The sequence below is a fragment of the Lipotes vexillifer genome, unplaced genomic scaffold (assembly GCF_000442215.2).
Source record: "Lipotes vexillifer unplaced genomic scaffold, Lipotes_vexillifer_v1.1 scaffold418, whole genome shotgun sequence".
Classification (NCBI taxonomy): domain Eukaryota; kingdom Metazoa; phylum Chordata; class Mammalia; order Artiodactyla; family Lipotidae; genus Lipotes; species Lipotes vexillifer.
Genome location: NW_006798629.1, coordinates 5,027,972 through 5,043,920, shown reverse-complemented (window position 1 = coordinate 5,043,920; position 15,949 = coordinate 5,027,972). Strand labels below are relative to the sequence as shown.

At 37.4% G+C, this 15,949-nt stretch overlaps 1 protein-coding gene across 1 annotated transcript in view; it reads right to left on the bottom strand.

The window, feature by feature from the left end:
- TBC1D5 (TBC1 domain family member 5) overlaps positions 1-15,949 on the bottom strand; it is a 358,157-nt gene that overhangs the window by 92,891 nt on the left and 249,317 nt on the right. Inside the window, exon 14 of the mRNA XM_007470644.1 lies at positions 7,198-7,283. Coding sequence (XP_007470706.1) covers positions 7,198-7,283 — 86 coding nt within the window. The remainder of the gene's footprint in view (positions 1-7,197; positions 7,284-15,949) is intronic.

The window sequence follows — 15,949 nt, the reverse complement described above, 5'->3', positions numbered from 1 at the left end:
CTGAGCCTGCGCGTCCGGAGCCTGTGCTCCGCAACGGGAGAGGCCACAACGGTGAGAGGCCCACATACCGCAAAACAAACAAACAAACAAAAAACAAACAAAGAAACAAAAAACAGTATTTATTTATTCAGTCATTAAACTAAATACTCAATGAATACTAGAAACAGTGCCAGGTACTGTGCTAGGCCCTGGCAATATGATGATTCTAGGATTCAGTCCCTGACGTCCATATGGTTCTTCTATAAATGAGGCTAGAAAGCATTCAATCATTTCACCAGTATTTGAATGTGTTCTCTGTGCCAGGTACTGAGGAAGCAGCAATGACAGAGGCAGATGTGGTCCCTGTTCTCACAAAGCTCAAATTCTAGCATAAGATGACAACTGGTAGAAGAATTCCTGAGCTTCCTGGGATCACGCACTTTCTAGGACATTCTTGATAGGCCAGGTCCTGAGAAGAACGCTCCTAAGCTGAGGCAGATCCTGATCCCAAGGAGAGACGGAAAATTATTGGCCATCAGGCATTTTTGGGGTAAAAATGGACTGGATGCCATCACTACTTTGTCACTGGAGCCCAGCTGAGGAATGTGGAAAACATCTTCAAAGCCCAGCAAACACTCCTATTAGAATCATCTTTCCCTGGCTTCCTGCTGGATCCCATGCAGGGATCCTGACAAGGGGCCTTTTGCAGAGGCCTGCCAGAGGCCTGTACCTGCCAGAATTCTAATTCTGGAATCTTTCATTATTTGTATCAGTTAAGTTGTTTAAGCTCTGACACAAGGCAGAGGAAAGCTGGGAATATTAGCACAGAGAATGCTATTGCTGATCTGGTGAGTGGGCAGATCAGGAACTGAGCTTGGTTTCTTCCATCTCTACCAAGGTCTCATTTAATCAAGCGAAATATCTAACTTTGGTGATGTGAAATTGCTTAAGCAAGTTAAAAGACCTATAGTTGTGGAGTCTGTAAAAAGGCACCACTAGGGGCTTCCCTGGTGGCGCAGTGGTTGACAGTCCGCCTGCCGATGCAGGGGACGCGGGTTCGTGCCCCGGTCCGGGAAGACCCCACATGCTGTGCAGCGGCTGGGCCCGTGAGCCATGGCCGCTGAGCCTGCGCATCCGGAGCCTGTGCTCCACAACGGGAGAGGCCACAACAGTGAGAGGCCCACATACCGCAATAAAAAAAAAAAAAAAAAAAGGCACCCCTAGATAAAGTGACACGTGGTTTTGAGTCACTGCTGACAGCTCAGGCGTGATTATTTCATCACCTCTGCAGAGCAGATAAAAACTATACATTCTGAGAAATTGTGTTGTGTCATTTCAAAACAGAAAACCCATGAATGTTCTGGAATAAAGAAGGTATGAGATTCTACTCTTACTATAAGAGGTTGCAGTATTTAAAAACTATTAAATTCTGTTCCATGACTTCTCAATTGGGCATTTCAGTGGTCATAGATTCCTGAGTAAATTCGATGGGTCTTTCTGAAGACCAGTCACAATTTAGATGTGCTTTTTTTTTTAATGTATATAGCAGCAATTTATGGTTATTTAAGGACAAAACTGGAGCAGGATTTGAGTGTTAAATTATTGTTCTGAGCTCAAAAATTGAATGAATAACAAAATGTCAATTCCCATTTTTAAAGAGAAATTTGCAAGTAAGTAAAATCAGAGCACAGTGAATATTACCCACACACGTAATGGAAAATCTACCACTAAAATACCTAGGCACTTGCGTTTAAAGACTTAATTATAGCAATCCATGGTAAGGCAGAGAAGAGAAATCAGGCTTCTTGATTTCTAGAGATATTCTTATCTCAAAATCACATGTCATCTTTGCATCCTCATCCCTCATTTGGATAAGCAACACAAATAGAAGTCCATTGCCCTAGACGTAGCAAGTATTAGCTCCCTGCTTTCCAGGTGTCTGCCTGCCTCTTGTCTGTCCTCTGCTAACTGATCCCTGCTCGGGGTTCCCCCATGAGGATATAAATTCCCTCTAGACCATCCCCACTACCTGTCTTGCTGCTCAATGACAGTCCCAATGCATTAACTCTTTAATAGCCCCTATACAGCTAAGAAAGTAGTTGCAAGGCTAATTACGGCTGAAGGGTCCAGCTTGGTAAAAGCATCTTAGGCATTAAATAGCTAAAGGGGGACTTTCCCAAGGATTTTGCAGCTACAATAGTTTCTGATCATGGATAAAGTAGTGGCAGGATAAACAAACCTCTGGGGAATAATGTGGTAGTTATAAGGGCTACATACAGAATTAGGAGTACTATTGGGCAAGATTACCAAGCTTGTCTCAACTTACACTCCCTGTATTGGTGACTAAGGATATCCGTGCACCTTCACTGGTGCTAGCCTGCCCATTCGTTCATTCATTCATTCAAAACCACTTTATTGAGGTAAAACGGACCTACAACGGCTGTACCCATTTAAACTGTACAACTTGATAAGTTTGGAGATAAGTACACATCTGTGAAACTATCACCACAATCTATGCCATAAACCTAACCATCACCCCCAAAAGTTTCCTCCCACCCTCTTTATCACTACTGTTCTTATTTATTTTATTTTTTGTGATAAAAACACTTAAGATCTACTCACTTAGCAAATTTTAAGTACACAATATAGCATTATTAACTATGGGCCTAGGCCGTACAGTAGATTGTGATGATTTACTCACCTCTGCCTCGTTTATTTTTAATTTGCTAATTTGAAAGGTGAAAAACAGTGCTTCATAGGTGTTTTAATTAATTATGCATTTCTTTGATTAATTATGAGTTTGAACAGCTTTTTAAATGTTTATTTGCTGTTTGCAATCCTTCTTTCATTGAGTGCCTACTATATTCTAGGCACTATTTTAGGTGCTGAGGATAGGACAGTTAACAAGACAAACATGCAGAGTTTACATTTCAATGCAAGAAACAAACTATAAAAACAAACTGAAAAGCTGAATAAAAAACGAAAAACACCATTTCAGCTATTTAAAAAAACCCCACAAAAACAATAACAAAGCAAATTAAAGGGACAGAGTAGAGTGGTCCATTATTTTAGACAGGGCAGTCAAAGAGAGGTTCTCTGAAGAGACGATATTTGAACACAGACTGAGCAGCAAGTGTGCCATGTGGATTCTTGGGGAAGAACCCAGACACGGGGAAAAGCAAGCTCAAAGCTCCTGAAGTGGGAACTTGTTCGAGAGCTGGAGGGATGGTAAGCAGCCCGGTGTGGCTGAAGTCCAGTGGACAAGAGAGCAGGGTGGTGGGGTTGGAGAGACAGGAGCCGGATCATGTAGGGCCTGCCTTGCAGACCACTGAAAAGGCTTTGGATTTGACCCCAAATGTTTTGGGAAGCCACGGAAGGGCTCTGAGCAGAAGAGTGATATGATCGGACTTGCATAGGGAGATGGGTTAGGAGACCGTGCAGGTGAGATGGGCAAGGCCACGTGACTTGGTGCCACCACTGCAGAGAGAGGTAAGTGGCTTAGTTCAGGTTATAGTTTGAATGGGAGTTGCTGATGCACTTGACGTGTGATGTCAGAGAAACAGAAGAGTTAAAGGCAATTCTAAGGCTTGATCAACTGGGTCATGACATTCATTGTGATGCAGAAACACTGGGGGAACAACAGGTGTGTGGAGGTGGAATCAAGAGTTTAGTTTGGAACATGTGAGTCTGGAGTTCAAGGGAAGAGTTCAGACTGAAGATATAAGTGAAGGACCCTTTAGTCATAAGTGGAATGTAAAGCCATGAACCTGGGCTGAGATCCTCTGGGCAGAGAGGAGTATGGCAGGAGATGTGATGGCCCCTGAAACAGATCCTGTGTTTCTTACTGAACTGTGTACGTTTCTATATATTAATGATATTATAGTTTGTCAGTCATTTATACTACAAATATTTTCCCAATTTTCTGTTTCCTTTTTGATTCAGTTTATTTCATTTTTGACATCTACTTAAAAACAGTTGTGTAGTAAAATCCACCAGTCCTTCCCTTTGTGATTTCTTCCATTACTTTTAAGGCTAAAAAGTCTAGTAACTAGAGGTCAGACAGACATTTGTGTTTTATTTCTATGTTTGCTTGTTTGAGTGAACTTTGATTAACTCAGAGTTTATTCTGGTGTGTGTTAAGTTTATAAGTTGATACCTTTTCAAAAGATTTGTCAAGTTTCCCAGTACCATCTCTGAACTCTTTCCTTCCTCATTTACTGGTCTGTGATGTCTTCACACACTACACTTTATTTGGTTCAGTTTCAATTTCAAGCTTTGAAATTGCAACAGTGATGATGAGAAATCTGCCTTGCATCCTTACAGTGTTACTTTGTATAAGAATCTCAATGTGCTTACAAGGAAATACATAAAATAGAACCAACATTTTTGAGAAGAAAAATGCTGGGACAGAAAGCTAAATGGAAGAAAGATAAAACATGAAGGGGAAAAAGGAAAGGGTACAGTCTATTCCCTTTTTTGAAAAAAAAAAAAAAGTAGATGTTGAAAAATGTAAAAATAGAATCATGTATACATACAACAAATACTGAGTAACCCCACACCAGCCAGGATCATCCAGGTGCCCTCAAGTAGTGTGTAAGACAAGGGACCTGCCTGCAGGGGGCTTGACTTTAGTGGGGAGGTTGGGGAGATCGATGATACATATGTCTAGGACTTCTGTGAGTAAAGAATGCTATGAAAGTAAGGTAGGGGCAATGGGGTAGAGAGTGACCAAGGGAGGTAAAGACAAAAGGGAGGTCAAGAGAAGCTGTGTGAACGTATGGATGGCTAACAGGCACATGAAAAGCTGCTCGGCATCACTAATCACTAGAGAAATGCAAATCACAGCTACAATGAGGTATCACCTCACACCAGTTAGAATGGCCACCATCAAAAAGTCTACAAATATCAAATGCTGGAGAGGGTGTGGAGAAAAGGGAACCCTCCTGCACTGTTGGTGGGAATGTAAATTGGTGCAGCCACTATGGAGAACAGTATGGAGGTTCCTCAAAAAACTAAAAATAGAGCTACCATATGATTCTGCAATCCCACTCCTGGGCATATATCCAGACAAAACTATGATTCGAAAATATACATGCACCCCTATGTTCAACACAGCATGATTTACAATATCCAAGACATGGACATGCAAACAATCTAAATGTCCACTGACAGATGAATGGAAAAAGAAGATGTAAGTCAGAAATAGAAAGATAAATACCACATGATATCACTTATATATGGAATCTAAAATATGACACAGATGAACCTACCTACAAAACAGAAACAGACTGACAGACATAGAGAACAGACTTGTGGTTGCCAAGGGTGGGTGGGGAGGGGAGGGATGGAGTGGGAGTTTGGGACTAGCAGATGCAAACTATTATCCAGAGAATGGATAAACAACAAGGTCTTACTGTATGGCACAGGGAACTATATTCGATATCCTGTGATAAACCACAATGGAAGAGAAATGTAGATACATGTATAACTGAATCACTTTGCTGTACAGCAGAAATTAACACAACATTGTAAATCAACTATATTTAAAAAATAAAAAAGCTGTGAGAGAGAGATAGGCTTGCCTTGTGTGAGATATTTGTGCTGAGCCATAAATCATGAAGCTGAAAAGGAAGAGGGGAGGTGGGAGGAGAACAGGGAAGCACTATGGCCCCAGGCGAGCTCAAGCAAGCGGGAAGAGAAGGGGAGGGTGGAGGAGATGAGGTCACTAGGGGAGGGGCAAGGGAAGAAGACTGGATTATGGGAGGTATTAGGAAGCCTTTGGAGGATCAAGTGGGAGTGGGATCTCATCTGCTGGAAACTGAGAGTTCACAGGCTGCCCTGTGAAAACTAACCTGGGGGAGGTGGTGGGCAGGGGGTGCAGGGTGGAGATTAGGGGAGAGAAGAAGGAGCTCCAGCTAGAAAGATCTTGTATGAAGAAAGTACCTAAAATACACTTTTTAAAAAACATACCAAAACTAAATACTTGACAGGGAGGAAATACAAGCGATTAGACTGTAAGATTCCTGAGGGCTATAGGATTTTTGTCTGGTTTGTTCACTATCTCCAACGCCTAGAATACTGAGAGTCTGGCACTCAAGAAGAATTTGTTAAATTAAATGAACAAAGTGACTATAGGGAAAAACCTTTTATTTGTGAACCAAGAATCAGATGAAATGAACAAACAGAAAAGAGTTTCACAGAAGCCTCGTGGGCTACAGAACTGGTCTCATAATTACATAGCCCTTCAAAACATGAGATAGACTTCAATCAAGGATGGGTAATTTAAAAATAATGTTACACTAAGGGTTCAAAATGCAAGTTTAAATTTAGCTGCTTTCTTATAAAATCCTCTCACCCCTCAGACGATGAGTTTCGATGTGTCAGGAATTATGTCTTTTTTTAAAACTCTCCAAGTAAGAGCAGAACACATCATGTACGTGTACTCCAGCCATGTATATTTAGGTTGTTGGAATTCTACTGAAGAAAAGCTAGCACAGAGGCAAAATGCTTAAGGAAGAAAATTCGGACAACTTGCAGCATTTATCATGACTAACATTTTAGTCTACCAGAGTAAATTTTGAAATTATGTTCTAATTTGAGATGGTTCTGGTTTGATGAGTTAACTCTTGAGACATCTGAGTATAGTACTATGAAAGAACAAAACTTTTCATCAACCCTTTATGCCAGTGTTATTTTCTTTTAAAAGTAGGATTTCAATGTTTTTTTTTATTCCTACAGTGACCCTGTAAAATTTCTATGTATGTAATCACAAATGCACACACAAGATGCATTTATAAGCTTATTGTGTAGTTCTAAAGACAGTTGGGAAACCCAGTTTTAATTTTGTTACTGAAATAATTTAAACATATATTATAGAACTGCTTCTTTTCAATCAACAGCTAGGATCTAGAAAGAGACGGCACAAGCAGGCACAATTTATTCAGGTTTCTTAGTGTTAGAAAAACAAAGTTGCCAAACTTCAATCTGTAACAAGTACTCTTACATTTATTTACTTTTTCAACCTTACCACTGACATCAACATACATCCTTTGCTCATGCCTTAAAAAAAAACTCAGATAATTTATTTTACAAAGATTCATTACGTGCATTAACCATTGGTATACTCAAATCTGGGAAATTATTTTCAGCAAATGTGTAAAATTTCCTGACGATCTCCAAGAATATCTTAGTGACTTTCATCAGAGAACGAGGACTTACCGGCTTTTATTCATGAGGTCTGCTCCTCGGGCTTTGTAATAATCTAAATTTGGATGGAACTGATAAGTCACTGGTCTTGGATTTCTCTATAGAAAAAAAAAGCAGTAAATTAAAATGTATAAAGCTATTTAAATTATACATTAACACATAAAAGAATGAAACAATTGTTTTTATATTCTTTCAGAAAAAATACGTATAATAATGAAGTTTAATAATTAATGTGCTTGGGTTTTTTTTTTGTTTTTTTTTTAATTTGGTTGCGCCTCATGGCTTGTGGGATCTTAATTCCCTGACCAGGAATTGAACCTGGGCCACAGCAGTGAAACTGCCGAGACCTAACCACTGGACTGCCAGGGAACTCCCTGTTCTTTTGTTGTTTGTTTTTATTGTTGAAGTTTTGCCATAACTGATCTTAGTCTGATTAAACACTGAAATTGTTTTAATACATTTCCTTTTTACCTGTTTCATAGTTCACACAGATTTCTTCCTTTCATTAGATTTCTTTTTGATAATTTTGATCATTTTTAATATGCCTTTCCAAAATACAATCAGACAAAATTATAACAAAACTGAAATATTATATGAGATTAACCCCAGCATAATCTATGCCTAAGGCGTAGGAGACACAAAGTGTCAAGAAAGCTGCATTTAAAGAAGAGCAAAACTCAAGTTAGTTTTTGATAACCAAAGTGCTCTATATGCCCACTAGATGGCACACCGAGTCTTTCTTCTCCTAACATGAATGAGTTATTTCAGAATTCAGTAATTCTTTTGAAGTTTGCACTTTCTATGTCATCTATTCTTATATACGAGTTTAATAAGTGCCCAGGTAGTAGACATACAAAAGCAAACTGACCAATGCACATTTTCATAAAAGCAGCAACACACTGTACTTTCTGGCATGTAGTATTATTTATAAACTTGCAGAAATGTCCTTGAATCATTAGGTTGGGTGTGTCTATTTAAATAGGTTGCTATTATTTAATATATCTATTATTTAAAAGTATCAAGTCCCTCAGGCAAATAAAAATTAATCAAATACACTTTCAGTTTATAAAAATGTAACACGTTAATAGCATAACTTAAATGAATACCATCATCTCTGAAAGGTTAAATTATATATATTTTTCCTTAAGTAGTTTTTATAAACTTATAAATAAATGTGTTCCAATGTTTACCTGAACATATAACACAAGTTAATAATTAGGACTTTGAACCAGAGCACTGTGAGGTCCTTTGAGAGATCTAACTAGACATAAAAAGGCTGCATTTTATCTTAATAGAAAATTACCAGTATGCTTTGATATCAGTCCTTGGAGACATAATCCCAAGGCACGAATATACTTGCATGTAGGCGGGGGTACATAATTGCTAAGGTTAAATAGTTTGAAATTCATCAAGCTAACAAGCTGCATCTTAAGGCCATGATGGACCTTTTCTTTTTCTGCTGAAAAGAGAATATTTACAGAGCTCAACCCTTTCATATCTCTTCCAAGTCAGCCGTAATCATCTGACAAAAATGACAATCCCTTGATTTAGCTCCAGCTACTACTCCACTGGTTTGGTATTCAACACAGTTCTACAATAATCAAATCTGAATTGCCTTGATGAAGATAACTGATGCTTCCATGACTACCATACTATTAAGTCTAACAGTGCAACTTCTAGCTCTCTAGGAATTACATAGGTTTCCTCTTGGTAGCTGATGACAACCTGGACCCAAACATAACGGGAAAATGAAATAGAGGTCAAAGCCACTGGCAGACTGACAGTGCATTCATGATTTATTTTAAAAATTAACTTGCGTAGGACTATCACTCATAACCAATTTTGTTCTTTATTCTCAGTACCTGAAAACATTTTTTTTTTCCTTAGTATAAAAGGCTTTTCTTCTCTGACTTTCAACAAATTAATAAAGGATTATGTTCCTCTTTGCTAGAAAACAATGAAAGAAGGGAATGCATGGAGCAATTTCTTGAAACATCTTTATAAAGAAATGACAAGCAATTCAAGACACGAAGTGCTGATCTATCTAAGCACTTAAAGCCATTATTAGGAATAATGATCTAACTTGAACATGTGAATGAGGCTCAAGTATTGCTTTCACTGAGGCCTATTTAAATTCCTAGGAGACTTACTAGTATCAAAGGGAGAGGCAGTTTAAAGTGCCACTGTGCAGGGATGGAAAAGAATCAAAAGATGATGTTGAAAAATAGTATTTGAAATGTAAGAAAATAAAATCAGAAGTTATAGTTTAAAGTCATTCAGTAGGGTTTTCTATCTGAGAAGGTGATATTGTTACTAAAACAGAAGTATGTGTACACATGGATGGTCTAGACCAGCGCTCTCCAACAGAAATATAATGTGGGTCACAAATGCAGGCTTCATATGTAATTTAAAATGTTCTAGCAACCATGTTGAAAAAAAAAGAGAGAGAAAAAGAGTGAAAGTAATAATATTTTGTTTCATTTGGTATATCCAAAATGTTGTCATTTTAACATGTAATCAATATAAAAAATAGAGATATTTTACATGCTTTCTTTTGTACAAAGTGTTTGAAACCTTGTGTATACTTTACACTGAGAGCACATCTCAGTTTGGACCAGCCACACTTCAGGTGCTCAATGGCCACCTGTGGCTGTAGCTACTGAATGTCTGATATCTCTGTAAACCAACATGTGGCTATAGAAATCAACAGGTATAGACACTTATTTAAAAAGGGCACATGCCTTTTTTTATATATTAAGATTCAGTACTGGCAGTTCTTTAATTCACCTATAATTCCTCTCTTTTAATTTAGTTTAGTTTCTTCTGAATAAGGTTTTAAAAAGTCAAGAAATTTTGGAGCAATATCTTCTCACACAACTATGTACCAAAATGATAGCAATGGTTTCCTTAGAGGGATGAGATTAAATGAGCAGAATTCTAACCTCATGCAATTGTAACATTTTAAAAGTAACATTTGCCTTTCTTATTTCAAAGGATTTTTTTCCAAATAAAATTTAACAGAAATATAAGAGTTTTGATTTCTATTTTTTTAATAGATCTGGAATTTCCTCTAAAATGTAAGAGCCACTAGAATTCTACACATATAAAACTCTGTATGTAAGAAAGACCAGATCAAATGACAGTTTTTTTTGTTTTTGTTTTTGTTTTTGTTTTGTCACAGCAGTGAAACTGCCGAGACCTAACCACTGGACTGCCAGGGAACTCCCTGTTCTTTTGTTGTTTGTTTTTATTGTTGAAGTTTTGCCATAACTGATCTTAGTCTGATTAAACACTGAAATTGTTTTAATACATTTCCTTTTTACCTGTTTCATAGTTCACACAGATTTCTTCCTTTCATTAGATTTCTTTTTGATAATTTTGATCATTTTTAATATGCCTTTCCAAAATACAATCAGACAAAATTATAACAAAACTGAAATATTATATGAGATTAACCCCAGCATAATCTATGCCTAAGGCGTAGGAGACACAAAGTGTCAAGAAAGCTGCATTTAAAGAAGAGCAAAACTCAAGTTAGTTTTTGATAACCAAAGTGCTCTATATGCCCACTAGATGGCACACCGAGTCTTTCTTCTCCTAACATGAATGAGTTATTTCAGAATTCAGTAATTCTTTTGAAGTTTGCACTTTCTATGTCATCTATTCTTATATACGAGTTTAATAAGTGCCCAGGTAGTAGACATACAAAAGCAAACTGACCAATGCACATTTTCATAAAAGCAGCAACACACTGTACTTTCTGGCATGTAGTATTATTTATAAACTTGCAGAAATGTCCTTGAATCATTAGGTTGGGTGTGTCTATTTAAATAGGTTGCTATTATTTAATATATCTATTATTTAAAAGTATCAAGTCCCTCAGGCAAATAAAAATTAATCAAATACACTTTCAGTTTATAAAAATGTAACACGTTAATAGCATAACTTAAATGAATACCATCATCTCTGAAAGGTTAAATTATATATATTTTTCCTTAAGTAGTTTTTATAAACTTATAAATAAATGTGTTCCAATGTTTACCTGAACATATAACACAAGTTAATAATTAGGACTTTGAACCAGAGCACTGTGAGGTCCTTTGAGAGATCTAACTAGACATAAAAAGGCTGCATTTTATCTTAATAGAAAATTACCAGTATGCTTTGATATCAGTCCTTGGAGACATAATCCCAAGGCACGAATATACTTGCATGTAGGCGGGGGTACATAATTGCTAAGGTTAAATAGTTTGAAATTCATCAAGCTAACAAGCTGCATCTTAAGGCCATGATGGACCTTTTCTTTTTCTGCTGAAAAGAGAATATTTACAGAGCTCAACCCTTTCATATCTCTTCCAAGTCAGCCGTAATCATCTGACAAAAATGACAATCCCTTGATTTAGCTCCAGCTACTACTCCACTGGTTTGGTATTCAACACAGTTCTACAATAATCAAATCTGAATTGCCTTGATGAAGATAACTGATGCTTCCATGACTACCATACTATTAAGTCTAACAGTGCAACTTCTAGCTCTCTAGGAATTACATAGGTTTCCTCTTGGTAGCTGATGACAACCTGGACCCAAACATAACGGGAAAATGAAATAGAGGTCAAAGCCACTGGCAGACTGACAGTGCATTCATGATTTATTTTAAAAATTAACTTGCGTAGGACTATCACTCATAACCAATTTTGTTCTTTATTCTCAGTACCTGAAAACATTTTTTTTTTCCTTAGTATAAAAGGCTTTTCTTCTCTGACTTTCAACAAATTAATAAAGGATTATGTTCCTCTTTGCTAGAAAACAATGAAAGAAGGGAATGCATGGAGCAATTTCTTGAAACATCTTTATAAAGAAATGACAAGCAATTCAAGACACGAAGTGCTGATCTATCTAAGCACTTAAAGCCATTATTAGGAATAATGATCTAACTTGAACATGTGAATGAGGCTCAAGTATTGCTTTCACTGAGGCCTATTTAAATTCCTAGGAGACTTACTAGTATCAAAGGGAGAGGCAGTTTAAAGTGCCACTGTGCAGGGATGGAAAAGAATCAAAAGATGATGTTGAAAAATAGTATTTGAAATGTAAGAAAATAAAATCAGAAGTTATAGTTTAAAGTCATTCAGTAGGGTTTTCTATCTGAGAAGGTGATATTGTTACTAAAACAGAAGTATGTGTACACATGGATGGTCTAGACCAGCGCTCTCCAACAGAAATATAATGTGGGTCACAAATGCAGGCTTCATATGTAATTTAAAATGTTCTAGCAACCATGTTGAAAAAAAAAGAGAGAGAAAAAGAGTGAAAGTAATAATATTTTGTTTCATTTGGTATATCCAAAATGTTGTCATTTTAACATGTAATCAATATAAAAAATAGAGATATTTTACATGCTTTCTTTTGTACAAAGTGTTTGAAACCTTGTGTATACTTTACACTGAGAGCACATCTCAGTTTGGACCAGCCACACTTCAGGTGCTCAATGGCCACCTGTGGCTGTAGCTACTGAATGTCTGATATCTCTGTAAACCAACATGTGGCTATAGAAATCAACAGGTATAGACACTTATTTAAAAAGGGCACATGCCTTTTTTTATATATTAAGATTCAGTACTGGCAGTTCTTTAATTCACCTATAATTCCTCTCTTTTAATTTAGTTTAGTTTCTTCTGAATAAGGTTTTAAAAAGTCAAGAAATTTTGGAGCAATATCTTCTCACACAACTATGTACCAAAATGATAGCAATGGTTTCCTTAGAGGGATGAGATTAAATGAGCAGAATTCTAACCTCATGCAATTGTAACATTTTAAAAGTAACATTTGCCTTTCTTATTTCAAAGGATTTTTTTCCAAATAAAATTTAACAGAAATATAAGAGTTTTGATTTCTATTTTTTTAATAGATCTGGAATTTCCTCTAAAATGTAAGAGCCACTAGAATTCTACACATATAAAACTCTGTATGTAAGAAAGACCAGATCAAATGACAGTTTTTTTTGTTTTTGTTTTTGTTTTTGTTTTGTGGTACGCGGGCCTCTCATTGCTGTGGCCTCTCCCGTTGCGGAGCACAGGCTCCAGACGCGCAGGCTCAGCGACCATGGTTCACGGGCCCAGCCGCTCCTTGGCACGCGGGATCCTCCCGGACCGGAGCACGAACCCGCGCCCCCTGCATCGGCAGGCGGACTCCCAACCACTGCGCCACCAGGGAAGCCCAAATGACAGTTTTAAGTTCTCATTGTGTAGGACATGTGATGTGGACTTTATTTTTTTTATTTTTTATTTTTTTAACATCTTTATTGGAGTATAATTGCTTTACAATGGTGTGTTAGTTTCTGCTTTACAACAAAATGAATCAGTTATATATATACATATGTTCCCATATCTCATCCCTCTTGAGTCTCCCTCCCTCCCACCCCTCCAGGCAATCACAAAGCACCAAGCTGATCTCCCTGTGGTGGACAACTTTAAAAGTATGTCTTTGCAAAGGACTGGAACAATTAGTAATTATTTTAAACCCACTTTCACACAGTCAGGATTTCAAATATTATAAGCTTTTCCAAGCCAATGTACATTAAAAAAAAAAAAAGCAAAAACAAAAACAACAAAAAAACCCACTTCTGTTTATTTGGGGGAATTTTTCTTCAGAAGAAAAAATGGTAATTATACCCTAACTTATATTGGTCTGTGTACAGAGGAATACCAATTATGTTTCATGACCTGAGAAGTCTACATAACTATACATGAAAGTGCAGAAATCACAAATTCAATCCACCCTGGGTTTACCATGCCTTTCCTAGACCAACCTGGATGGACTTGAAATAAATCTTCCACAAGATTGCAGCTAATTAACTTCCCAAGTACCACTCCATTCTTCTCTGTTAACAAGCTGTTGGAGCTCTTCTTAAGACTTTCTCTTCAGCATGTTACTTTATGATAATATAAGAAGAATGCTGAAGCTCCCACCTGTGGCACATATAGGCTGAAATCTGGGGAGGCAGCTTAGAGCCTTGTGGACAAAATGACTTACAGAAGCAGCATAGATAATAGTAGAAACAAGTATCCTAGAGGGAACTATATGGAAAAAAACCAAAACAAACCAAACTTGTGTGGTACTTCTGAATTTTCAAAATGCTTTGGTTAATTTGGCGTGATCAAATCAATTTACAAGTAGTGCTTAAATGACAGCAATCAATGTTAGGGACAAAACTGATTGAAACCTAACCTCTCCGTTATAGTTAACATTCTTCCCTTCTGAGTTCCATATTATACGATAGTAAGCTGTGCCTTAATGTAATTTCATGTAAAACACTCTGTCCCTTACTGAGTGTGGCTTTTGATGGTGGACAACTCCCCTCCGCTCTACTCTGTAATAGGAGTCCCTCCCTGCCACCCTTACCCGCACAGTAATATTTCAGGACTTTAAGTTCAAACTCACTTTGCTATGGTAGTGTACAAAAATATTTAAATGCTAACCCACACTAAATACAACTAACCACAAGAAGTACAATTAACCACAAGATAAAATGTGACAATTTTCCTTGTTCTGAGCCTGGTGAAATCAAACTCATCCAACAAAGGTCATCACAAATAGTACTTTCTAGACTGATCCCCTAACTCTGTTCCCTCACCTGAGGATGATAATCTCCTTTTGCATTGTTAATGGAAACTCCAGAAGGAAAAGAGTCTGAGGTACTCATCCTGCTTGGAACAACACATCGCCTGCCTTTCAAAGGGCTGGCTATTTGTAAACACATGTAGAACTGAATGGAGCAAATGATAAGCAATTCCAGTGATCCCTGTTCTAATCTATGAATGTACCAGCAGGAGGTAAAGAAGAGTTAAAGTGTTATGTTAGAAACAAAGGGACTAAGGTAGACCTAACATCTGCTTTAGAGGCACAGGCTGCCTGGCAGGGGAGGCCAGGGATCCAGAGTCAGGGAGGTTCAAGTCCAGAGCCCGCCCCTCCCACTCCTGGCTGGGAAGGAGTCAATTTACACTCCGGCTCAGGTTTTCTCATCTGCAACATAACGGAAAGGATTAAACGGGACAATGAACATTAAGTGCGGCACAGTGCTGGGCACTTCGTAAAAACTCAATAAAATGGAAGCTACAATTACCTTCTGATACCACTGCGCACTGATAAACAGAACTTTGACAGCAGATCTGACAGCTCGACGACTTGAAATCCATGATAACAAACAGGTAGAGAAAGCAGTGTTTCGTCCTTCTGATAACCATATATAAACTTAGGGAAGATTTTACCAAACATTCCACTTTTTAAAAAGTAAAAACACATATTTAGGAAAATATATCATGCACATTGGACCTCATATGTGGGGAGAAAAGCTGTCTTATTTCTCAGGAGTACATACATACATACAATTTTTAAAAAATTGTAAAACCACATACTATTAATGCACAGTTGTTTGCCAGCTAATGAGGTTACAGTAATTAAAGTGATTTCCTACAATAAGCCCAAATTATTATTTTTATAGTTTATTGGTTACAATTTTTACATTAAACTGATAAAGTTCCTGTAGCACTTGTTTAATAGAAAAGGTTAATTTATATTTACAATATAAATACAGTGTCTGTTCGGCTTGAAGAAAATATTCCTTGCTACCAACTCTTAATTTTTAGCATGCCAGATTAGGGGAAGAATAAAGCTCAGAAGGAGAAACAGTGCTGTAAAAAATACGTCGAACGTTTCCCTTTGATGAAAAATGAGACTCTTATTTTAGTGAATATGTTATTGCCTC